The sequence below is a fragment of the Chlamydotis macqueenii genome, chromosome 2 (genome assembly GCF_036417535.1).
Source record: "Chlamydotis macqueenii isolate bChlMac1 chromosome 2, bChlMac1.mat, whole genome shotgun sequence".
Classification (NCBI taxonomy): Eukaryota; Metazoa; Chordata; class Aves; order Otidiformes; family Otididae; genus Chlamydotis; species Chlamydotis macqueenii.
The window spans coordinates 141,146,261-141,171,493 of NC_141557.1; the positions used below are offsets into that span (position 1 = coordinate 141,146,261).

Here is a 25,233-nt window from a genome sequence, read left to right on the forward strand (position 1 = left end):
AGCGAATTTGGGATCCAGTTCCCTGTGATGAGTGCAGGGACCAAGAAGCATGGTTGATACTCTGGGAAAAATCTCCTGCATTTACTGCAAGGAGAATAAGAGTTGCCTAGAACCTTGCCTGTACAGTGTGTAGCTGCCATACTAAGCTAAAGCATCTCCAGGCTCCCTTGATGATCCTTTAGTCAGCTTTTATTATCAAGACTTGAGGCATCAGTAGCTCTTTCTTAAGCCTGGCAGCATGGAGTGACTCCCAGTTATGCAAATCTTGGTGTTGCCTTGGTTAAAACTTTGCAACTGTAATAAAATTGAGCTTAAAATACCTCTTTTGCTTGACTCTGAGAAGCATTGCCATTAAAAGCAGTGGATTCTAGTAGCAAATCTAACATTTAAGACTAATGATTGATGGCAGTCATTCATCAGCACCAAAATATGTGCAAGTCTGTTAATAATCCCTGATGGGATAGTATTCCCCCAGTACAATTTAAGACTTCTATGCATGCCAAAAACTCAAGACAAAAAATTGAGGCTTGCTAGATTCCCTTTTCCCTTCAGAAAATGCAAGAACCTACAGTCCATGTTAACTTAATTTGACAGTAATAGTCAGATGAAAAGAAGGAAGTTCATCATCATCTAGTGTTGTTCTTCCAGTCTGTGTGTAATCAGCAAGAAAATGTAGTGGAGTAAAAAATTTTCTTAAAGTCCCTTGGGATAATATCTAGGTTTGACTACAACAACATGCTGACCTCTATGGATAGTAAATCCTCCCTTTGAAAAAGAACATTCTGCAAAGCTGTAATAGGAAATATATATATTTGTGGTAGACTTATGGGTATGTGGGTATGGCAGCTTGACAGTATAAAGTCATAGATCCGCCACTAGAAAATGCCGAAGTAAACTCTACACTCTGAAGTGGCACTGTAATGTCAGCCTTTAGCATACCCGGATCTGCTTCTGAATGGCGATACAGACATAGTGCTCTGTGATGAGTTTTACTGCTTTGAAAAAGTGAGATTTTGGTTATGCTCACCTGATTCTTGTTTCACAGAAGATACCTGATCTTATGCAGAATTAATGAGATTTGAAGAGAGGCCTTAATCTAAATATTCTCATGCTTAAATACTCCTAGGGTGAATAATTTTTTGTACAAACACTAACCATTTTGCAAGCCAACCATTCTGACATTCAGTCACAAAAGAAATCACAACCTGTACCTTAGGTTCTTCTGAAGTTAATAACAGTAGTGTTATTAACATCCTTGAACATATGTTCAAGGATGCTAAATTTGACATATCTTGTACCCTTCACTTTTGAGAAAATCTGTTCCATGTGTAGCACCCAGCAGTGTGCTACAAGCCATGTACCAAACTGTTTTTCATGGATAGCTAAAGATCCATAGGAATCTATGAGGAAATATTTCTCTCTCACACTTGTTTGATCTCTGAATTTCTGCAGGCTTCCAGGCACATTGTTATCAAAGAACTAGAGACCCATATGATCATAGACAGAGGCAGTGCTAGCTTCATTATGTCCATTTAAAAGGTCCACTGAGAGAGCAAGGAGGGGAAACAGAATCAGCTCTCAAAGACCATGGAGGTCCCATAAGTTAGCAAAAATGTCATGGGAAGAAAGGATGAGAAAAGAGCAGCTGGGCTATATTGTGGAGAGAAGGGAACGAACCAACAATAAAGTATTGTCAGAAGTGTGTGCTAGGAAAGATGGGTTGAAAAGAGGTAAGGAAAAGCATAAGAAGATGAATTCTTTTTGTTATACCCGTTAAATTGCATGAAGACTATCCAAATGTTGCTTTCTTGGAGTAATTGTATGGTCACTAGATAGGAAGGTGCCAGCCCAGCAGTGACTAGTACAGAAATATATGAGAGATGATCTCCAAATCAAATTGTCAGTCACACTTTGACCTCTACCATATAGGGGATTATAGTTCGTGCCTTCAGGGGCGGAAAACCTGTAGCTCTGGTAATTTTTATGACTGTCATATAGTCTCATTGTGTCAACAGAGTGACAAGCAGCCAGATGAAAAGCAGAAAGGGAAGGATGGAAGGATGCTGCAGGCAGGAGAAAAAGTATTGTAAAATCTGAAATACTTTTAAAACCCATGATAGTTTTTGGTTTTTTCCTATTGGAATGTCAAATTGCATGATACATTTCAAACTGGCCTCCTGGAGCTGTGAAAATACTCTTCCTATGTCTCCTACTTTTTATTTCATTATTTATTTTAAGTGTTGCAGTATCCGGAGAGAGAGAGAATCTTCTGCTGCTGACCCACAGCAACATTTCAAAGTAGGAGCAGCAGCTGGGGAAGAGGAAGTGCAGCCCGTTGGCCTGAGAGATCAGTTGTCAAGCATGGAGAAACTTCATCATGCCTCTCTGCTCAGCCTGTAGTGCCCTGTCTGCCCCGTGTGACGTGTCATTTCCAACTGAATTTAATTTCGTTTAAGTCTTTTACATAAGTTAGGAAATCTAGGTTTTACTGTAGTTTTAAATCTTTAAGGTTTGCATTACAGAAACATAAAGTAAAATATGTAAAGTCTTGGGATATATTTTGTCAACCCAAACGCTAGTTTTTGCACAGAGTAGAGTACTATGAGACCAAAGCTAATGGCAAGAGATCCCGAGGCATTTCTGTGTTGTAACAGTCACCACTGGGCAGACAGCTGCCAAATGTCTTGCAATTAATCTGGTGCTTACTGGCTTTCATATCCCTTTCCTTTCAGAACCAATGCCCTGAAGCAGAGGAGTTGGTCTTCAGCCATTTTGTGATCTGTAATGACACACAAGAGACACTGCGGTTTGGCCAGGTGGATACTGATGAAAATATTTTGCTGGCTAGTCTCCACAGTCACCAGTACAGCTGGCGCTCTCACAAGTCCCCACAGGTATGTCAGAAACAGCCCTTCAAATGCAGCAATTGCTAAAACTGACTGTAGCTTTATGCATTGATTCTTCGATTTTCTCTGTGGTCTCAACTATCTCTAATGCTCCAGTTCCTTCAGGAGACACACGCTGGGGCTGCATCAGAGAGAAAAGGTAAACAAAGAGTGAGGAAAGCCAGAAGTGTTTAGAAGTTCTTTGAGGGTAGAACTAGATGTGCACAACCGCTTTTTGTAAAACTGAGCAGTTGTGGAAACTGAAGCTTCTGAAAAAAAGCAAAAGACGATTGCTTGCCAGGTTTTTATAACTAAGTGATCAGTGTCTGTTTTCTGTGATGTACATTAGAGGTTTGGGGAATTTTTTTAATGAATTGTTTTTACCAGAAGCATCTGTTCACTGAAATTGTTTGCAGAACAGGGTCAAACTGGACAAATCTCTCAACTGTGCATGTGCTTGCATTAGAAAAGATTTGAAATTGTCAGAAGCACCCCACTTAAATAGTTTAAATAATGCAATTTCTGTTTCTTGGGTGTTTTCCTAAGGATAAACACTGAAACTGAAATAAAATATTTTAAAATTAACAACAGGAAATATTTCGATGAAACCATGTTGTTGGTTTTCTTGAGTGATGGTGAAAAGTGAACTTTTCATCTTGATTCAAGATTAGGGCAAGAATTTAAATCTTAAGAAAAAAGTATTTAGGAGACAGCAAAGCCATTTCTTCTCCAGCTCCTGCTGAGTAGGAGACTAGAGACCTGTGCCACCCCACTTGCTGAGCAGCAGTCCTGTGCTGAAGAGTTACTAATTTTTTTACAGATCCTAGGAGAAGCGTAGTGGATGAGGGTTCAGATCTCCTCTAGAGCCTTGGAAAATACCAGCCTTTGCATGTCAGAAAGAAGGTGAAATTTGGATGGTAATTCTAAACAGAAGCTGTGCCCACTTTCACTGCTAACAAGTTTCAAGTTTCACTGGGAAGCAGAGATGGCAAATTTCCTGTGTTTTTCATTCATATGTCACTTGGTGGATATGTAAAACTACTAGATTTTACATGAATGTGGTAATCTGTGGAGAGCAAATTCAGCCAGAGTAAACAGTTGCAGCTGACACTGAAGTCAAGGCATAAGTTAAGAGGAAGGCAGGCTAATAAAGGACCATCTCACCCCAGCAACAGAGGAGTTGTTATAAGCTGTGTGTGCGCTGGTGTAATAGTGCACAGACGGGGACCTTTGGACACTTAGAGACACTGTACGTCCCTTGTCACGTTTTCAAAAAGGACATATGTTTTCTCGCACAAGCAAAACGCCTGTGATGCCCCAGCTGATGGGCAAGTAGCCCAAATGGGTGACTGTGCTCTGTGCAATTGGACAATGTCAGATCGTGAGACAGGATCCTCACTCATCAGGTGACAGTATTTACACTTGCACGATTGACATAACTCCCTCCAGTTGTGTGAGGGAGAAACAACCAGGCTTGTAGAAAGCTAGCTAAATGTGACCCATACTTCATAACCAATTATCACTCACTTTTATAGCAACTACACAAAAAAAAAAATCATTAAACCTTTTCATAAACACATGGAAAAAGAAGGAAATGCTTAAGGCAATTATACATAAAACCGGAACTACGTAAGGCTTTCCTCTTAACAATTTTTCTTATCCGTTTTCTGGTTACTTACATAAATTATTCAGTTGAGAGAATCCTCTTTTTGACCATCATTCTAGATAGTTCTGCTAATGCTGCAGTTAGGATTATGGTGTGTTTCTAATAATGGTGTACTTGCAACAGTGGTGCAGACTGGAAAGACTTTTGAAAACAAGGATTATCTCAAGCACAGTGGAAAGCAGAAGAGTTAAAATTGCAGCTTGTTACTGATTCTTTCTGTCAGTTGCAGCCGAGCTGCTAAAGACCACGAGTACAATATATGGCATTAGCCATGCAACACCTGGAGAACTTAAATATTAAAACATTGATCTTTAACTTGTCCTTTCAGTCACAGACTTGAACTGTGCAAAACATTCCAGTTTTGTGGCCACTATGTAAGTTTCATATTAAATGAAAAATAAAAGTGCAGGATGGAAAGTGGAAAAGTCAATCAGAAAACCAAATCACACGTTAGGGAGTGGGTGAGGTGATGGTAGGAACTTCAGATTCATTTTTTAGCTATTCATTCTTCAGCTGAAAGTTGGTGATGTCAAAGGGTTTCCCCATTCTGTTTTGCTCTGATCAGATTCAGATTCACTGAAGAATTGGGCTGATAAACAGTCAGGAGTGTCATGTTGGATTCCCATGTCCCAGGAGATGGTGAAGCTAACAGCTCACTCCTGACTCAACCACACTGCTGGCCAGCAGGCTCTATAGTACGGGGGCTATACCTCCCTTGTCCCAGCCCTTGGAATAATATCAAGAGTATTTCTGCTCCTTTAACGTTTTTCAACAGCCATCTCTTGCTGGAAAATTTAGAGACTGAAAAATAGCACTGAGGTAATTTCACTGAAAACATATGGAAGCACAGGCTTTCCACACGCTGTTGAGATAGAAGCAAATTTTCTTACAAAGGTCGGAGAATCTTGGCATCCATCTATAAGCCTTGTTCATTTGGTTAATGTTAAATACAAATCACTGTAAGTTTAGCATGCTTCAGAAAGACAGTTCATCTAAACAGTCTAAACAGCACAATCCTTTGTAATTTTAGATCGTATGAAATAAGTTTGTTTAAATATTATTGCAAATGTTGTCAGGTAATTTTTTTCAATGATTAATACAAATCCTTGAAATGAAAACAACAACTCAATTAAGACATCAGGCTATCCCTGTTATGCTATGGCACTTTTCTAATTGTTTCCATGCAAAATTGGCTTACAGCTTATTATGCAAAGGTCAGAATAATGCCCAAGCATGGACAAACCCTCCAAGTGTCATATTCATGGAATGCTAGATGACTTCATAGTTATGAAATTATTTCATTTCTCATGATAATTCCCAACTTGCCAAGTTAGTGAATTTTAAGAACTCTGAGAGCAGATTGCAAGATAAATGTGAAATAATCCATACTTCTGGAGTCAGGGACTTCCCTCCAGGCATTAGTTCATACTTGACTTACTTGACTTACTCTTGGGGATAAAATCAGTTAGGACAAGGTCTTAGATACCACATTCTCTTACTGGGAAAGAAAACCAACTTGCACAACTTCGGCTGGCTCATGTTTCTTGTTACACAGGCACTAAGAAGCAGCGGTTGCCATGAAATACTTTATTTAACCTCTGCAAAATGTTTTTTTAGTATGGCAAGGCAGTTCAGTTAAATGAAAATAAATAGTTTTAAAAGGATTGTATTTCTTTCGCATTCACATCAATAAAATTCTCCATTTTTCTTTTACTAATTAAGCATAGTGATAGATGCAGTAATTGCCCATTTGAATTATTTAAGACAATTAAATATATATACCTAAAATAAGTTAATTTTGTAGTAGGAGACAGTTATATAATGGTTTATTTATGTTTAGAATTAATTTTACTATTATTGAAGCTACTATGAGCTATAATTAAAAATTGTTCAATTTTTTCGTGTTACAAAAACAGCTATGGCACACCAAGGATTTGGATTTATCGCCTATTTATGGTATCCCTCCAACTGTTTAGCTTAACTTAAAGCTCCTTCCTTCCTTCGTTTTTTCACAGCCCGGATCTTCTACATTTCAGGGAACCTAACCTTTCCTTTTTAACTTTCACTCTGATTCCTGCAAGTCTCGCTAGTTTGGCTAATATTTCAGTAATAAGTCTGAGGTCCAATCCTCACTCTTCTGTTCTGCTCCATCCCCCATGTTTTTCCTCAGATTTCGTGAGGTTTTGACCTTCCTTAGGGATAAGACACCCCCAAATATATAGTCCCTTTCAGAGCTGGGGTAAGTCCAAAACTGATGATATTTGAGGCTTTAAGCAATTCTAGCGAAAGCTGCCAGACCTTGTGAGTTCCTTTTGCAGATTTTAATGAAAGCTAGAGGTCTGTTAGATATCATTACAAGGGAAGAGAAGCTGCATCACTCCTGGGCTCTACAGACAACACTGGCTCAAACATTATTATTGGATCCAGTCTGCACTCCTTATCTTGATCTTCAAGTTGCTTTGTGGGATGGGCCCCAGTTATGTCAAAAGTCATGTTTGTCTCCAAGACAGCTGTGTTTTTTAGGAGAAGAACTGGAGCATATGATACATAGGGTGAAACTCTGAAGTTAGAAGAGATCAGATCTTCCTAGCAATTTACTCAGAGTTAAGGAATTCTGTCTTGCAAGACAGTAGATAGTCAGAGGGTCCCACTAGGGATCACAGCAAATGTAAAAACCAGCTATTCATATGAAAATCCCCAAAATGTATTCTGCAGAGATTGTTTGCTTGCAAGTAAACAGCAAAAATTTTCTATAACATGCTATTTATTGCTAGTTCTTTTCCCCACACTCAAACTTCAGCAGAGTCCTGTGAAGAAGCAGAGGATAGTGGATCTAGAGTCATTCTTTTGCTTATGCTGCAAAACATGTTGCATAGGAGAAGTCTGCATTTAAAGTAGCAGCTCCCAAACCTTTCTCCACAGTCTCCTGCTAGGGTTATAACAGCCCATTTTCACTTTTCACTGTCTTTAACGTGAACCTGCAGTTGTAGTAGGTAAAAATCAGTTCCTATGTTGGTTTGGGCGATGACTTCAATGAGAAAGTGGCCAAGTTACTGGTTATGAACAAAATAGATTTATTTCTTATCAAAGCAGGTAAATATGCCCAAAACAGCTATGTGCCACCTTATTGCTACTAGTATAGAAGCTGAGGGAAAATATCTCTATCATTTGCTTTTCTGTTTTTCTGAATGTACATTTATAAATTATTGAGTAGATATTAGTAGTGGTTAGTGTATTAGTAATACCTACACTAGAACCTATTTAAAGTTTTTCTTCTACTCTTATTTTAAATAGTGTGCCTGCAAAGCACAACTTCTACTACAATTTTATAAACATTTATAAACAAATTTTAACGGCAGTTGAAGATTTGGAAATAGCTTTAAGAACCTCCTCATTCTCCTAAAAAAAAAAAAAAAAGACTGAAGCCAAATTTTAATTTATGTTGCATCTCCAGCAGGATCATAATTCATTGTTATTTATTTCCAAGTTGCCATTGTTTCAGGTATTGGGTTATATAAAGTGCAAGATGATATACAGTACTCTGCAGGTTCAAACTTAGAAACTGTGACTTATATATCAGTTATTATTGGGATATTTTCTGGTTTGTTGTTTAAGGATGTTACAGATTCTCTGCGCAACCTTTTGTACTTTACATAATCCTCCACACGTCATTTAAAGAACAACATCAGGGGAAAAAAAAAAGTTTTATTTTGTTTTACACCATTCAAGTAGTGAGAATTATATTGTTGCTTTACTTTGAGGTCCTGCATTCAAAATCAATGGTTATGTTATAATATATGTAATTGACTTTCTAGATAATACCTGGGGCAGGCAAGGATTGGTATTATCCATGAATCACATGAACACTTGCAATTCAGTTACTGTTCCTTAACCAAAAAGCTTATTTTCTGTAGTGCGTAGAGCTAGTTTCTACCTGCGAGGTTCAGGCCTGTTTTGCAGGTTATATTGAGGTTTGAACACCTCCAGGAGCCCCCAGGGTCAGAGTTTATCTGTGAGTGTGACTTTTTTCTACTAGCCAGCATGGGGCTGATGGAAATTACTTTCTCCCATGCTGCATACTGGCCTGCTGTCTCACTTACTGGTGAGATCTCCCAGGTCCCGTGAGAAAACTGGAACTGGTGGCTGCTGCAGCTGACAATGTACAGAATGAACATTCCATTCGCTGTTTTCCTGAATACTAATTGTGGGGTTTTTTTACAGTGAAGATAGTGAAACACTGGCACAAATTGCCCAGAGAGGTGGTGGATGCCCCATCCCTGGAAACATTCAAGGCCAGGCTGGATGGGGCTCTGAGCAATCTGATCTAGTTGGAGATGTCCCTGCTCCTTGCAGGGGGTTGGACTAGATGGCCTTTAAAGGTCCCTTCCAACCCTAAACTATTCTTTGATTCTATGGTTTTATTGTTGTAAGTCCTAATGCTGGCCAGGGGCCACCTTGTATCCTGAAAACGCAACCAAAAATACCGATCATCCTTCTCTTTTAATTTTTCAATGAAAAAAATTGCTTTAGCTTCAAGCCTTATAATTCAGCTCCCATCTCCAGGTCTCCATTTCGCCTGTGCTGCTGCATCATCAGAGCTTTTATTTTACTATCTTGTATCTTCTAAAATAGCCAACTCCTTCCACACCGTTAACCAGGTCCTCACTTGACCAGTCTCTCACAGTTGAGAGCAATAACCCCTATTCTTTCCAAAAAGCATTTTCTACTTTCAGTTGGAAGACAGATATAATCTAACTGCAGTGAAACCAAGTTAACTTTGGCGTATCTACAAGCGAAGTAGAAATCAAATTTGTATCACTAAGCATTTTGAGAGCACAAGCTTTAAATTACTTACACAGCTGGAAAATGCTGCCTTTTCTGGACAGGCTCCATTCTTAGTCTCATTTTTAATCCCTCATTTTAGTCTTCATGCCTTGTCATATGACACTTAGCTTGATTTACTCAGATCGTATCCTTCACTCGCACATCTAGCTGAAAATCTAGGTAAATTTTGAGGAGGGCACAGAGACATTCTGTGAAAAGATGCAATAAAGAGTACAGCTTTTCTAACCATTCGCTCCAGTAGGAGCAGCTTCATCTTAGTCTGCCTCCTGAAGGCAATTTCTTTCCCTCTCAAAACAGAAATCCATAATGGCTCAGAATTACAAATCCAAACCACAACAAAGTCTAGTTAAAAGAAAAAACTCTGTTGTCTGTTGATATGTTTCCCCAACAGAAAACGCAGAAATCAAATGGTTGCACAAATGAGTGCCTATCTTCACATATATAATAGCTGGTTTGAAATTCTCTCTAAGCTATAAACTGCCACTTGTTACTGGATTGTATTTGTTAGAATGCTTTTGAAGTCTGTTGAATATTTTTGTACTTTTTTGCAATGACTTCTCTTTTTGCCTAATATATGTACCATACCTAGCTATACTTGTTGAACTTTTTTTAAGGAGTGTCTAATAAATACTTAGCATTTGCTTAAAGCTTAATAAATGAAAGGGAGTTACATAGCAATTACTGTGAATCTGTAATATTAGGTTAGTTTTATAACTTTAGAGCTCTGCCTTGTTGAGTATCTAACACCATCTATTATGACATCTTCTGCTAAAATAATGTTAACAACTGATTACTTAATTTTCTAAAATTACTTCAATTTCTATTTCCTGCCATATATCTCTGTATCACTTAGTGTCATTTGCTAATTACTTCTACACACATTTTCCAGAAATCTCACATTTAAATAACTGATTTCAACCACAGACCCCTTTGCGTTTTAATGGAATGCGGTTTCTTGGCTCAAAAGTAAACTTACACAGTACTCAATTCTTACAGTTGTTATGTCATTAGTAGAAATATATTTGATATCTTTAAAATAACTTATGAAGGCTGTTCCCTTTGTATGTAGCATTTACTAGTACACAGATAGTATGTTTGTAAAATAAGAAAATGCCAGTATATGACAATAGCTCTTTTTTATTTTTCTCCCTGAACCACGAGGTTAAATGCAGACTAATTGTTGAGCTACAAAGAAAATTAGCAAGGCAGCATTTGGGGGCTAACGACTGCTCAGGGAAAGCTGACAGCATGTTCCTTGGGAACATTCAACTTGTGAGCAAAGCTGTTTATACAGGGTGGGAGACATCCTAATGTTGGAGCTACATACAATTACTAATCATCAATTATGGCATTTATATGACATCGATCTATGAGCGCACCGTATTTTGTGTGTCTTCTAGCTGAAACTGACCATTTAGTACCTTTTCTCATTATTTGGCTGTCATTTCCAGCTACCAGTCTCTCCAAAGTAAACAGTTTTCTTGCTTCTCTTAGTTTTCATATGTGATGAGATTTATTCCCAGCTGCCTCTGGAAGAAACTGAACTGATTCCAGCCACTGCAGTTGGATTGTTTTGTTGTGTTTTTCCTTTTCTGTAACTAATACTTAAGAATGAAAGCGACGTGTTAGTTTATGAGTTTGAGTGTCCTAGTGCACAGCTTTCCCTCATAATCTTGAATATGAAGCTGTGCCCGCGCATGTGCGCATCCAGATGCATGCCCGCGTGGGCACTGGCACATATTAGCCTTTGTGCTTCCAGAGTAAAACTAATTCGCGTCTGAATGCAACAGTCATCACTCTTGCAAATTCAAAAGCCACCCACTGAATAGATGTTATTGTTCTGCGTGTAACTTGTGCTGAGGATACCACAAATTGCAAACAGGCTACTGAGTTGTAATATCTTTGAAAGTTGTTGCTGCGGTTGTTTCTTAAAACAATGAAAAAAAACCCAACATCCAGCCCTTCAGTAAGTCCAACTGGCCAGACCCATGGCCAGTGTGATCTCTTTCTGGAAACAAATCATGGGCAAACATAATATTTACAAGTTTCAATTTTTGCTAGCGTAAATAATCAAACCTTGGGCCTGATCCTGTTCTCAATTACTTAAATTAATTAATGACAGATGTCAAAAATCAGAGTGAAATTCAGCCCTCAGGAGGGAATTCCCACAAGGCCTTTATATAACTCTTTTAAAGGACTTAAGTGATGCTTAGCCTCTGTGCTGGCCCTCTGCAAAGAATAAATTTTACCCAGAATGCTTATTGCTTTGATCCCTTATATATAACTCACATCCTTAAGTTTGCACAGCCACAAAAGATCTATACAGAGCTAAATAGCCAGATCTTCAGCTGGCGTAAATTTATGTAACTTCATTGACCTACATGGAACAGTACCAATTTTCACTACTCTGGCTTAAAGAATCTCCATGGGATAGAGGTAAGTGCGTATGGTGGGTAAATGGATGAAAGGCTCTTCAAATGATGAAAGACTGTATTGCTCTGGAAGTGATTTAAGTTAAACTGGAAAAAAGCCACTCCTTCTCCGGAATAAATCACACAGGGAGTATAATTATGCAGTTAAATTTCTTCTCATGCAGTCAAGCTTAACTTGCCACCACATTTGTGTAAGAAATGAAATGTTTCCCATCTCTCAGCAATATGCTAAGTTTTACATTTAACACACATATACGTGTGAGCTAACAAGGATATATACAAATACATTTACATCCTCCTCTATTTTGAACGGAAGGGTATTTGTAATTTTCTGTCTTATTCTGAAGGCAAAAAATCTGGCCTGGGCCTGCATTCCATATCACCTTGCTGGTAATAAAGAGAATGGATTTCTAGGGCAGTAAAGAAAAGCTCTTATTTCCTGTTTTATGCTCTCTAGTCTAAATACCCTTTTTTTCTGAGCAACTGTATGCTGGATTTTTACTCTCCTAAATACACTGTTAAAGCAGGTAATTTATAGAAATGCGTGATGCAGAGTCATTTAACAGTATTAATTCTTCTGTTTGTATCTGAAATCACAGAATGAGTGGATCATTCAGAGAACTGGTGTGCTTAGCATTGCTGAGTTTTAAAACCAAGAATATTTCTCTGTCATGGGAATTCCTATCCTACTGCAAGGCTTTTTTTTTTCCCAGTTATGTATTGAAGTAGTAATTGCTTTCTTTCCAGCTGTTACACATCTGTATTGAAGGCTGGGGAAACTGGCGGTGGTCTGAACCATTCAGTGTGGACAATACAGGGACCTTTATTCGTACCATTCAGTACAAGGGCCGGACAGCATCACTTATTATCAAGGTTCAGCAGCTCAGTGGAGTGCAAAAGCAAGTAAGTATTTGACCCAGTTTGGAAAAAATAACATGAGTGATTTAAACTGTTATCTATTCACAAATTAGTCACCTTATTATTTATTCTCTTGTACTGGGGTTGGCAAAAAAAACCAAGTGTAACAGTCTTCTAGAGGCATTTTTGGGAGGTTTTACAACTCTTTTCTTCCCTTTGGTATGGATCTTAGCAATTAAAAGCTCGATTACCACCACATATTTTGCATGTTCCAGGAAACATCCCTTTGCGTGGTTTGTAAGTTCTGACAGTGCTAAGTTACACAATCTCTTGCATGTTTTAAGGTCTTGAGAAGCAGAATTTATATTTTCTTAAGAAACTGTTCATATCTTATTCTGGGTTGTAATTCAGGCCTTTATATTGTTAAAAGAGTAAGTAGTAATGACCAAATTAACATTTGAAAATGGACTGCTGAGCAGTAGCCTTTCACATACTGTCTTTATAAAGAGATCTGTAATAACACTGCGGTCATTCTGCCTGCGTTGGCAGAAGCCTGAGCATGTGGTGGACATAACATATTCGGCTCATGGATATGGCAGAGCGCCTTATGTTGCGCAGCAGCTGATCAGACAAGAACAGTGCCTGGCGTCACTGAAAGCCCTGCTCAGATTTGGTTGTAGTTGTATCTAGGGTGTGCACCCTCATTAATGAAAAGCAAATGAAGATGGTTGTAGCAGGGATAGACGTGGAATACTGTTCCTTGATATAACTTAGAAAAAGTCAGATATATGTTCTATGATAATCAACTGATAATATGGTGGACAACAGCAACTCAAATTTGGTAATTTTCCAGGTGAGTGCACTTAAATACAGGAACATCGTACATCCATTTAATGGAATTATAATCTTTAAAACAGCAAACGTACTGACAGATCTGGATCGCTGAATTGTGATGGGAATGTGAAGTGTCAGTAGAAACTTTTCTTGTGAAGTGCGTCACTGCGTCTGCTCAGAAAGGGCTTTGCGTTCAGAGACCATCACAGTACTCTTAAAATCCAAACCAAAAGTATGTCAGCCATTGGCAGTATGACTGAGTTCAGTGGGAAGGAAAGTGGATATTTTACATGTTTCTTTCAAGCCCAAACAGTGCCTTAGCAATATTTCAAGTGTTTTAATGCCTAGGTTTCTATGAAATTGCACATACATTTAGCCAATAAAAATAATGTTTCACCATTCACTGCCTTCAGCAGTGCTTGGGAAAACCTAAAATAGGGAGATTATTCTTGTACAGGTTTTCACTCTGTAATTCAATTTTAACCTTTCTTTTTCACAATTGTTTATGTATGAGCTGCATATTTTTGTGTTTTAGATCCTAATCTGTGGAAGACAGACAGTCTGTAGTTACCTTTCTGAAAGTATTGAACTGAAAGTCGTTCAGCATTACATTAGTCAGGATGGACAGGCCGTTGTTAAAGAACACATCAACTGCCTTGCAGCCAAGCAGAAGTTACCTTCTTACGTCCTAGAAAACAATGAGCTTACCGAGCTAAGTGTGAAAGCTACAGGAGATGAAGACTGGTCCCGAGACGTATGTCTAAGTTCTAAACATACGGAACACAGCACTGTCGTTCAGGTATGATTAGAAATAGGTATATGGAATATAGCATTAAAAAATATCTGAGAGAACCGGGGACTTTGCGTTTGGACTTTTGTTTGATATGATGAAATGTTGAACATTATTATCCTGAAATAATTTTAGTGTAATGCTGCTGATCTCTCTGCATACAGGTACCATCTTCAAAGAGTTCAATTACATATGTGTGGTGCACAATTTTGACTTTAGAGCCCAACTCTCATGTGCAGCAACGATTAGTAAGTATATTTAATGTCTCTACAATCTAAATGTTTATACCTTACATGTCCTATAATAAATTATGTGGAGAATAACCCCCTTTAAAGATTTATTAATAGCTCATTTTAACAGTGGTAATATTGGAATAAAATTATCCTTGAATTGATACATTCTTTTCATTTTGTAGATTGTTTTCAGCCCTCTTTTCATTGTAAGGAGCCATCTTCCAGACCCAATTATCATACATTTAGAGAAAAGAAGTCTGGGTTTGAATGAAACGCAAGTCATTCCAGGGAAGGGACAGGAGAAAGCACTGCAAAATATAGAACCCGATCTTACACACCACCTGACGTTTCAAGCCAGGTAAAATACTTACTTTCCTTGAAAATGGTTTATTTGTAAGGAAAAGAAGGAATAATTTACACTTCAACATTTTTTCTAAGAGTATGGCGTGTGCAGAGGAGATACAACAGAACAGGCATATGTGACCTGAAATTATATGGTAGGAAATATTAAATTTGGTATAACTGTGCTAAGTACATTGACATTTGTTTGCTTAAGCAGTCCATGTTTTCTGTTTTGAAAAATAAATTCCTGAATGATATTGAAATGTTTTTTGAGAATACTGAAATGTTTCTAGGGTCTCAGACACAAAAGTCATTACAGTGTCATAACAAATTCCTGCCTGTCAGTTGATGCTCAGGAACTTGTTAGATATCGTAACTTGATTCATCCGTGATTACCTTGAGAGCATTCCTACTGCAGGGTACTCTTGGAAAGCTTAATTGAATAAAATGTTAGTGCGACTAATGCTTGATCTTGTTGTGTAAGTGACTGAATCTGTTTTCAATGATAGGGAGGAAGATGATCCATCAGAGTGCGCAGTCCCTATCTCAACCACGCTAATTAAACAGATAGCGACTAAATCCCATCCAGGTGGCAACGTCAGCCAGATACTGTCTGACTTCTATGGCACCGGTAATCCTCCCCAGCCTGCATGGCCATATAGTAGGAAGGATTCAGACAGGTAATTCTTTGCTAAACTTTCTTCATGGTTGTTGCATTGCCTTTTCAAATAAACTGAAATCACGTTCAAGAAGACTATATGTGATCAACATATTGAATATGTTTTCAGTAATTACATGATTCCTGTATGTAAGCTGCAGAAACTGTTGCAGGTGGGAGAAAATTGAGGTCAGTCTAGGGGCTGCCCTTGATTACACAGAGAAGATTGCATCAGCAATGATTTAAAAAATTGAACTATTTTTTTGTGAATGCACCTTCTTTACTGCAGCTTTAGAGGCTGGTGTTTATTCAGTAGCTGTTTGTTTCAGTACAGAAACAGGGAGTTGCTGTAGGAGGAGTTGCTGGAAAAAAAATGGAAAAGTGATTTTATGACTATAAAAGTTGCAGGTTTAGTTCTGAAGGACAGTGGTAATTCTGTTAAGGCATTTATTTTATTGACCAAATTTAGGTTGAGGTTATGCAGTTAAAAATATGGCTTTATGGCCTATGTGTAGCTAGATCTGTCTGACAGCATCTCATTATGTTCCAGAATGATGAGGTAAGAGGAGATTGTTTTTCTATTTCAAAAACAGGAAAGCCTTGCAAATTTCTGAAAATAATGGCTTGTCATTTGGAATCTTGAATTTATTATTCCTTTGACTTTGTCTTTTTGTTTATTTGTTTTTGAACAGCAATGAACAACTCTCACAATGGGATAGTCCAATGCGGGTAAAGTTGTCGGTGTGGAAACCATGTGTTAAAACTCTGCTGATAGAACTCCTGCCCTGGGCTTTGCTTATCAATCAGTCCAAGTGGGACCTCTGGCTGTTTGAAGGAGAGAAGATCGTTCTTCAAGTACCTACTGGGAAAGTAATTGTACCTCCCAACTTTGAGGTAACTTTGCCATTCACATTAACAGGCACAGTTCTGCTAAATATTCTGATTCCAAAAAATGGTTACTAGTCCAAATGGTTCCCACTTTCCAGTCACTGTGTCTGTTAGTCACAGGATGAGGAGGTGAAATAACAATAGAAATTTGCCACGCTGACCGAGCCACCAAGTTGGTAGCATGACATATTTGATAGCAATGTTTGAAGAACAACATGTCTTAAAGATGTATAGTGAAAAATTGTCTGTAAGACACTGTAGGAAGACGACCTGCATGCCATCTGATATGGCAGCCTTCTCTCCTTCCTCCCAGTTCAGCCAATGAATCTGCAACATGGGCATAGTGTGGCAGCCCAAGTAAATTGCTGCGAAGGACAAATATAGACTTTGGTCCCTGCTGTGCCAACCTGTTGCTTGGGAAGTGTGTTGTCCTCAGTAGCAAAACTGAAAGCCTGGGAGGAATGTTTGGCTTGAGAGTGTTTTAGGTCAAATTGTTTCATAGCTCATATGCTACCAGGGAAGGTTTGATAATGAGATAGGCTGAATTACAAGCAAGGAAGATTTTTTTTAGGATGCCTACCGTCCTGAATTCAGAGTTTTGTGTAATGGAACTTCTCACATACCTTAGCTTGGCCACGCACATGCTTTTTTATTACAACCCCAATATTCTTTATTTTTGAAAGAATTAAAATAATTTGACACAGCAGCTTGCTAATTCCAACTGGACAATCTGATACTTCATGTTTATTTTGCCATCTTTTCCCCCCCCCAGGTATGTCTGTTAATAAAAAAAAGTCTGCCTATTAACATGTCTCAGTGTAGACTGTGGTCTTCATTCCACCATGAGGGTCAGTCCCATGTCCACATTGTGGTTTCATCTATCCTTGTACCACATAGGAAAAATTAGAGGGAGAAAGGGAGGAAAAAGTGATTTGACAACATACTGGAAACTATGTTTAACTCTAGAAGTGTATGGAATTGTCAACAAGTGATAATTGATCATTTTTCGCTTGCAGGAAGCTTTTCAGGTTGGAATATACTGGGCAAACACTAATACTGTGCACAAATCAGTAGCAATTAAACTGGTTCATAATGTGACCTCCCCGAAATGGAAGGATGCCGATAATGGGGAAGTAGTAACGTTGGATGAAGAAGGTTTTGTTGAAACTGAAATAAAACTTGGTGCTTTTCCAGGCCATCAAAAGGTTAGAAAAAAATTATTATGATTTATAACTTTATCTTTGAAAACAAAGTCCTATAGCAGTTGAAAACAATTGAATGTATGCAGTGTGAAAGCTCCTCCCTAATTATGTTAATACATGTAAAACATAATGAGAGTACAAACAATGTATGAACTATAACTTAAAGAATTAGAATGTCAGAAACATTCTGCCCGACTCCTCAAGGTAATGCAAAATCTCCTTAAAAAAGGACTAATGATTCTCGAGTCTTCTTTGGAAAATATTGACAGATGTGACTTCAAAAATATGTGATGTGGCTCCAGTTATAAAGTGCATGAATACAGACAGAATTTCCACAGTTAAAAAGAAAATGTCTGTTCTGTCACTGTATTTCAATACCTTTTGTGGTTTTATGTGTGACCTCATCATTGTTTTTATTATCTTACAGTTGTGTCAGTTCTGCATTTCTTCGATGGTTCGACAAGGTATACAAATTCTACAGATAGAAGATAAGACAACAATAATCAATGATACATCATATCAAATCTATTACAGGCCACAGCTTTCTATTTCCAAACCTCACTCAGGAGAAGAGGTAAAGCACTGTGGATACTGCTTTGTTTGTCATCTGTAGTACATAGATGGTTAGATTTATGTGGTCTCAACTGCATATAGCAGAGCTTGAACAGAAATCTTTAGACGTAATCTTGATCAATTATTTTATATAATTTTAATTTAAAATACAGAATCCTGGGTAAATTCAACTCCAGTAATTAACTATGATCAGAAATCTGTGCAAAGCAGAAGATTCTTGCACATTGCAGAATTAGTTCTGCCTGTTCTCCATCTGTTCAGGCACTAATGGCCATTTCTATAAAATAGGCAGCATAATCCGTAGTAGCTGTTGAAATTGTTCTCAGAATTTTTACTGAGTTTGTGTGTAAAAGAGGTATATTGGCCTGGCAGGCTGAAAATTTTTTGTTTTCTTTTTGGGAAGATTCCAATTATCTGAGCAAAGCTGCGAACTAGAGACGTGCCCAAAGTTTATGTATTTCAGCGAACTGCATCAAATCGTGAATATCAGTTTTCTAATAATCACACAGTATATTTAAGAACTAGCTTAGAGGAACCAAAATGTATGCATGGTCAATATATTTTAATCAACTGTTTATACATATTTATTGGAGATTACATTTATAGTAAAATATGTGGAAAGAATTCTCAGGGTCAAACTAGCTAGAGGAGTTGGCAGATAAACGAATTTTTATGGTTCCCTATTTCTGCATAGTTTTCCTTCTGCATTCATTTTCTTCATATTGGTATCTACGTTTGTGCATCATGCATTTTGTGCCAGTCTTATGGGATGGGGAGTTGGAAGAATGTTGAGGCTAAAATCCATGCTTAGTTTTGTATCTATAAATGGATTTTCTTCTCACAGTTGTGTTACAGTGACATAGCTGTTGCTTTTGGTGGAGTTATGTTGTACAACTGAGAGTAGAGTGTAGAAAACTGTGCTTGGTTCACTGCACAAGTATACCTGAAGACAGAGTTTGGCCAAATAGCTTTTAATAAAGTGGACTTAGTGCAACCTTTGGTTAGTTGTGATCAATTGGCTACTTGAGACTGTTTTGTCCAAGGTCAACATGAATAAACTTGCTGCTAGGAGCCAGCATGTCATTCTACCACCATCTTTTTTTTTTTTTTTTTTTTAGGACTTCCACTCATCAGACAGTACGGTGTTCAGTGTCACTCCATCTGGGCCACCATCCAGCGAGACACTGAGCACTGTGCCCTGCTGGGACGTGATGTCGGACACCAGTCCCTTAGCCTCAGGGGCACCTCTTACTGAAAAACGCATGCTGCTGAGTTTCAGTCCGGGCGGCTGCACTGGGAGTTGTGAGCTGTGGAGCCTACCGGCTGTCATTAAACAGGAGTTTCCTAGACAGAGCGTGGCAGTGCCCACAGGGGTTTGTAGTGAAAGTGGATTTTGTACCAGGTACTGTACTCTGAACAGTCATGAATAAAGAACTTTGCTTGTTGCTGTAAAGCCCCAGCTAATAACAAACCATTAGAGATTAATATGAGAGTCAGAGTAACACATGCCTCCCATATGTAAGGGCAAATCTTACTTTAATTTAAAAATGGTTATCTTTTGATGGTTTTGATGCTTTTATTGTAAATGGTTTAGTGTTATGACCATGTACAAGTTGTACAATTTTTATAATGTATAGGCTGCTATTTTTTTACATGCATACAAAATAAGAGCATGAAAAGTTTATATTCGAGATTATGGACTTTTTTAATTTGGGGGTAACAATTTAAGAGTTCAAGGACAGTGTGAAATAATACAATACAAAAATGTAGAGTCTAAGAGGTATCCTTGTAGATACTAAAGTTTCTCACACAGACTTCAGATTAAAAAATAATTAAAATGCAAAGAACAAGGAAAGGATTCCATATAATTCTGAGACAGGCATAGAGGATCTTATGTTCCTAATCAAGTTTTCAGACTGTTCAGATTTTTAACATCGCCACAAGGTGAAGTTTTTTAGAAATAACCGATACATGTGCACAAGAAAATAAAAGAATTTGTGTTTATATATGAAGATATTTTATGTAGCTAATGAGTAGAACTAAATTAATTTATTTTCATTTTGGAAATTTATGTAGTGGTGATCCATAACATTAGCATTTGAAAGGGTGATAGTATGGTGGATCATTCCAGGGGAGCAGTCAGTTACAAATTTATGTGTTTGTTAAAAATATCTTTCATGTGTATCAAAGAAGTATGCATGCAAACTTTTCAGGAAAATTTTGAAGATTTATGTTGAAAATTTAGGCCTACAATCTCATGGTTTTAATTTAATATAAATCTCTGCTGGCTAGGGCTCTCATCTTGCAAACACACGTGCTCAATTTAACTCATGAGCAATCTCTGTGAAGTGATTTCTTCTCTAATGTTGTTTTTCGTGCTATTTGCACGTGTTCTTCTGTTTGAATATAATTCTCAGTGGAGATATGTACTTGCCTAAATGTATATAAATATCTGTGGAATTGGAACTTGATCATAAAGAATCTTACAGATGCCAGTTTTGAATTTTTGTAATTATCCAGAGTAATAATACTTACAGGTTTCATCAAAAATATATGCATAATCAAATATATATGCTTCTATTTTAGAGCTATAGCACTGACTTATCAAGAGCATCTTGGTGTGACGTACCTAACACTTACAGAAGATCCTAGTCCTCGTATAATTATCCACAATAGGTGCTCTGTCCCATTGCTTTTAAAAGAGAACTTCAAAGGTAGGTAGTGTGCAGTAATTAGAAACAGTGCACTGTTGTAGTATAAATTATTTTACTGTATCTCCAATACAAAGTTGAGTTCAGTATGTGTTTTGGTTACAACAAGAACGTGATGCCCTCATAAAGGTCTATCTCAAAGTGAAAGAGTCTGGAAGATACTGAAGCCTGGAAGCTAGTGGAGCTAATTGTGAGGTCAAGAGCATCAACTTGGCTCTAGGCTTTTGGTCTGCCTGGTTCCAGCTGTCGAGGTGACATGAGTGTAGGAAACTCCTAGGCAGTGGAGTTTTCCTGAATCAGTTTAATCCCGTAGAACATTTAGATCTCCTCAGATTTGCACATGTAACACACAACATATTGCCAAAATTCCAGTTACAGTATGTTAATGTGACGACCAGTGGAACATTATTTGTGTAAATCTTAATGACATAAAAATGAAAGGGAAAAAAATTACAAACACATAAAATTCAAACCAATAGAAGAGTAGGTTTTTTATTTATTAGTAATATTTCAGACGGAAATGTCCTTGTTTGTGTCAGCATAGGTGAGGTCTTAGAAAGCCCTAATGTTGTATATTTTATAAAATTTCAGATACACCAAAGTTTGAAGTTTATTGTAGAAAGATTCCAGCTGAACTTTCAGTTCATCATGAACTTTACCATCAAGTCTCCAGCTATCCAGATTGCAAGGCAAGAGATTTGTTGCCCAGCATTCTTCTGAAAGTGATATCATCCGATGAATTAGTAAATGAATGGAGTGATTTTGTGGACATCAACAATCAAGGAACACAAGTAAATCATTGTAAACTTATTTCCTAGTTCACAGCATAAATGGTTAACTTCCTGACCCACCCAATATGTTGTTCCTCTGCAATAAGCATATCCTTTCTGTTGGTTTTGGGGATTTTTATTCAAGTCTTGGGAGCTCTCCTTCCTAAGTCGCCTCCTTTGGAAAATTTAGAATACTTGGCTTCTTCACTGTCTGCTTTTAAAAACAGCTAGATAAAAGATAAGATTTCTAGCACTGAATTTTTTCACTTCTTTTTAATCAACCTGGTCTTCCCTGGAAAAGTCAGTCCTGAAAATTTCTAGCCCCTGTAAGCAAAGAATCCCACAGGATCCAGGAAAATTCTTCTATATGGTAACTTAATTATCACAGGATTTTTATCTTTACATCTTGTAGGAATCATCACTGTCATTCTCCCTCTGTGTCTTCACAGAAGCTATGCATGTCTTTCTAAAACAAAACAAACCCCCTCTTCTCTTTCCTTCTGTTATTTTTCTTCTGTTTTGAGGTAAATGAAAACTTCCTTGACTGGAGCAATTCTTTTTGATGGGAATTTTTTCCATCTTTGAAGTCATTAGTTTACATGGAATCAACATAAACTACTTGACTCTTTGAAAGAAATACTAGTTTCAGATGTTTTCCCTGGGGACCAATCACAAAATGCTCTTGATTATTGAGTGTTATGTTATATAGCAAGTAGTTCAGTTTCATTCAGCAAGCCAGTCAAGCAATGCAAGGTTTCAAATTTCAGTCATTAATGTTATGCCAGACCAAGGTTCTTTATAAGTATCTGGCTTCTAGAAGGAATTAGATGCTAAGACAACATTTGGGGATCATTGTCTACTTGAAGAACTCTCCAAATAAAAAGTGTAACCTTCTCTTATTGAAGTTTTAGGGTTTACATGTAGAGAATTTCCCCAGGATTTCTCAATCATTCTCTCTGTTAGAAAACTATAAATGTAAGTAAATGAGGAATATGCTAATAGCTTCACGTACAACTTGGTTCAGATTGTGAAATAACTGGGATTTTGAGGATCTTAAGTGATTTGTACTTTTTCTACCTAGTCACAGATATGTGGTTCTTATCCTATTAGAAAGAAAAATTTGTGAATTTACTAAAATTAAGGTATTTGTCTTTATCATCAGAATCATCTGAAATTGGAATTAAAAATGACTAATCTTTAAAATAAATGAGGGGTTTTTTAGAATAATGAGGGTGTATTGAAAATTCAGTAAAAGACATTTTTTCTCCAATTCCATCATGTGGGATTGAGAATCTCTTTCAGATAAGCAAAGGATTAAAACTGACATATTGAAATTAGAAATTCTCTTCTATGTAATTCTCAGAAGAATAAAACATAATTTGATGAATGAAATTTAATTATCTGTACAAGGTTATTATAAACAGCTTAATGAGAATCAGTTTAAGTGCTGATCCTATTGATCCTTCCAAGTGCTTTTCCTTCTGGTGACTTGTTAACAGTAATGTTACAACAGTTTGTCCTAGACAAACAACTGTTTATTTTACCTGTGCTAGGCCGTTATCTTTGTGTTATTCCTTGAGTTTGCATTCCTTTAAGTTATAGCTTCTGTCATTACAATCTAATAAACAATTGTCTTGATAGTAGCCCAACAAGAGAACAGAAGCCAGCTTGCTCTAACAAGGGCTGCTGTGAGTTTTCCAAACCTAAAAAGACCTTAATCTTTTATATTCTGGAAAAACACACAATTTGCATGGAAATATTGCAGAATTAAGCTCCAAAAACAATACGTGATTTCTTTAAGTAGAATATTTATTCCTAAGGATGACTTGTTCAGAATGAAGGTTTGCTCACCTGTAAGCAAGGCACAAACCTGTTGTCAAGTTCCCATTTTCCTGCCTTTTAGACATTTTATGCTTTCCAATAGACTTTTGCCATTTCTTTGTGGTGGCACCTTGCTTGTGAAGGTGTTCTCAACAGACCACTTCAGATGGCTTAAAAATGCGTTCAGTGTTGATTTGTTCAGCAAGTCTTCATGAATCCAAAATGTTACTTATTTTTTTAGTCTTCATGTGTTTTGCATCATAATATCAGCCATTCATTTAACCAGCTCTGAGCTAGGGCATAGCAACATAATGTAAATTTAGGAGTTATTTTTCTGGAGAAGAAGGCAGGATTTTGCATGGCTCAAGAAATATGCCTTTCTCCTTCATCCAAAATCGTAAATTATAATTTCCTATTTATTCTTTTCTCATAAAACCTCCCCCTCCCCAGAACATCTTACTTATTTCTGGATTAGTTTCTTATAAAATTGTCTTCAGTTATACAGTTGAAGGATGAGGTGCAAATTTTTTCTTGCTGTACAACTAAAATACTTAAATTATCAGAGCTTTTATTTTCTGAGGTATTGAAATCTGTTTCTGTTTTTCCTGAACAATATCTTGATTCGAGTAAAAGATCTCAACCAGAAGGCATTAATAGGATTAATTCAAATTATGACATTAAAAATAGTAATTTCAGTATCATTCTGTATGTTTCTAACTCTCTCCACTAGATTGTCTTCTTAACTGGCTTTGGCTATGTTTATGTGGACATTGCCCATCACTGTGGAACGATAGTCATAACCTTGGCTCCAGAAGGAAGAGCGGGACCTGTCGAAATCAACCTCAACAGGTACATAAAGCACATAAAAGATGATAAAAAGCATTGCCAAACAGTGCTGAGAGGTCAGTCAGCTTTCTAAGTGTTAACTGACTTATGAACTTTGGCTTAACTGTTTGTTTTGTTTAATACTGCTGCATGCTCTGTGGCATATGTTTAGACCATATGTTATGCTTTGTATATCACAGTTAAAAAAGGACAATCTAACATCAAAAGTCATGTCACTTTAGGGTAAACACTATATGTCTCATACAAAAAGAAGTCCTGAGCTGTTCATTCAAAAAAAGACATTTTCCTAATTGATTTCGAGAGTGTTCATCACTTTAAAATACATTTAGCGAGGTTCTGTCATCAATAATCGTACAAGCTCACACTAAAACTGGTAGGAAGCTTGATGTGCAAGGGCTGTAGAAATAGTCTTACAGTCAGTGATTGTACTTGATTGTAATACTCTTCTTTAGAAGACTTCCCCACACACCACAGCCTCGTCCTCAGCTCCATTCAAGTGCAGTTATAACAGTACCTATTTCCAAGATGCAGAATGCCTGACCCTCAGCAATGCTGTTACAATTAGAGTGGAATTTGTTGTACTATTTTTATTTGTGCTGTAATTAAGTATTAATCCCCGAGAAATTGGTCATCAGCAGTACATAATAGCCCACTTCCTAGTTAAACTTGGCAATGGGCAGTTAACACTGGAGGAGGGGAGGCCCTCAATGCTATGGTGAATCCATTGGAAGACACTCACTGCGTGTGATGTGAAAAGAGTTATCCATAATAGTAACCTTCAGTAGTGGTTCCCAGAAAATATAGTAACAGCTGAGGCTGTACGTGAATTATCAGAAAACTGTGTTGGTTGTCTGCTTTACTGTGTGGCTCTGTTGCAAA

General features: G+C 37.4%; 1 protein-coding gene across 10 annotated transcripts in view; it reads left to right on the plus strand.

Moving 5' to 3' along the window:
- The window catches only part of VPS13B (vacuolar protein sorting 13 homolog B), a 465,113-nt gene that overhangs the window by 414,716 nt on the left and 25,164 nt on the right, over positions 1–25,233 (plus strand). For all 10 annotated transcript variants that reach the window (XM_086741084.1, XM_086741085.1, XM_086741079.1 and 7 more), the window contains 13 exons: positions 2,733–2,894; positions 12,576–12,731; positions 14,056–14,319; positions 14,475–14,558; positions 14,726–14,901; positions 15,395–15,565; positions 16,236–16,437; positions 17,448–17,636; positions 18,061–18,207; positions 19,325–19,608; positions 20,793–20,920; positions 21,509–21,708; positions 24,239–24,357. In XM_086741084.1, the coding sequence (XP_086597210.1) occupies positions 2,733–2,894; positions 12,576–12,731; positions 14,056–14,319; positions 14,475–14,558; positions 14,726–14,901; positions 15,395–15,565; positions 16,236–16,437; positions 17,448–17,636; positions 18,061–18,207; positions 19,325–19,608; positions 20,793–20,920; positions 21,509–21,708; positions 24,239–24,357 (2,282 nt within the window). The remainder of the gene's footprint in view (positions 1–2,732; positions 2,895–12,575; positions 12,732–14,055; positions 14,320–14,474; positions 14,559–14,725; positions 14,902–15,394; positions 15,566–16,235; positions 16,438–17,447; positions 17,637–18,060; positions 18,208–19,324; positions 19,609–20,792; positions 20,921–21,508; positions 21,709–24,238; positions 24,358–25,233) is intronic.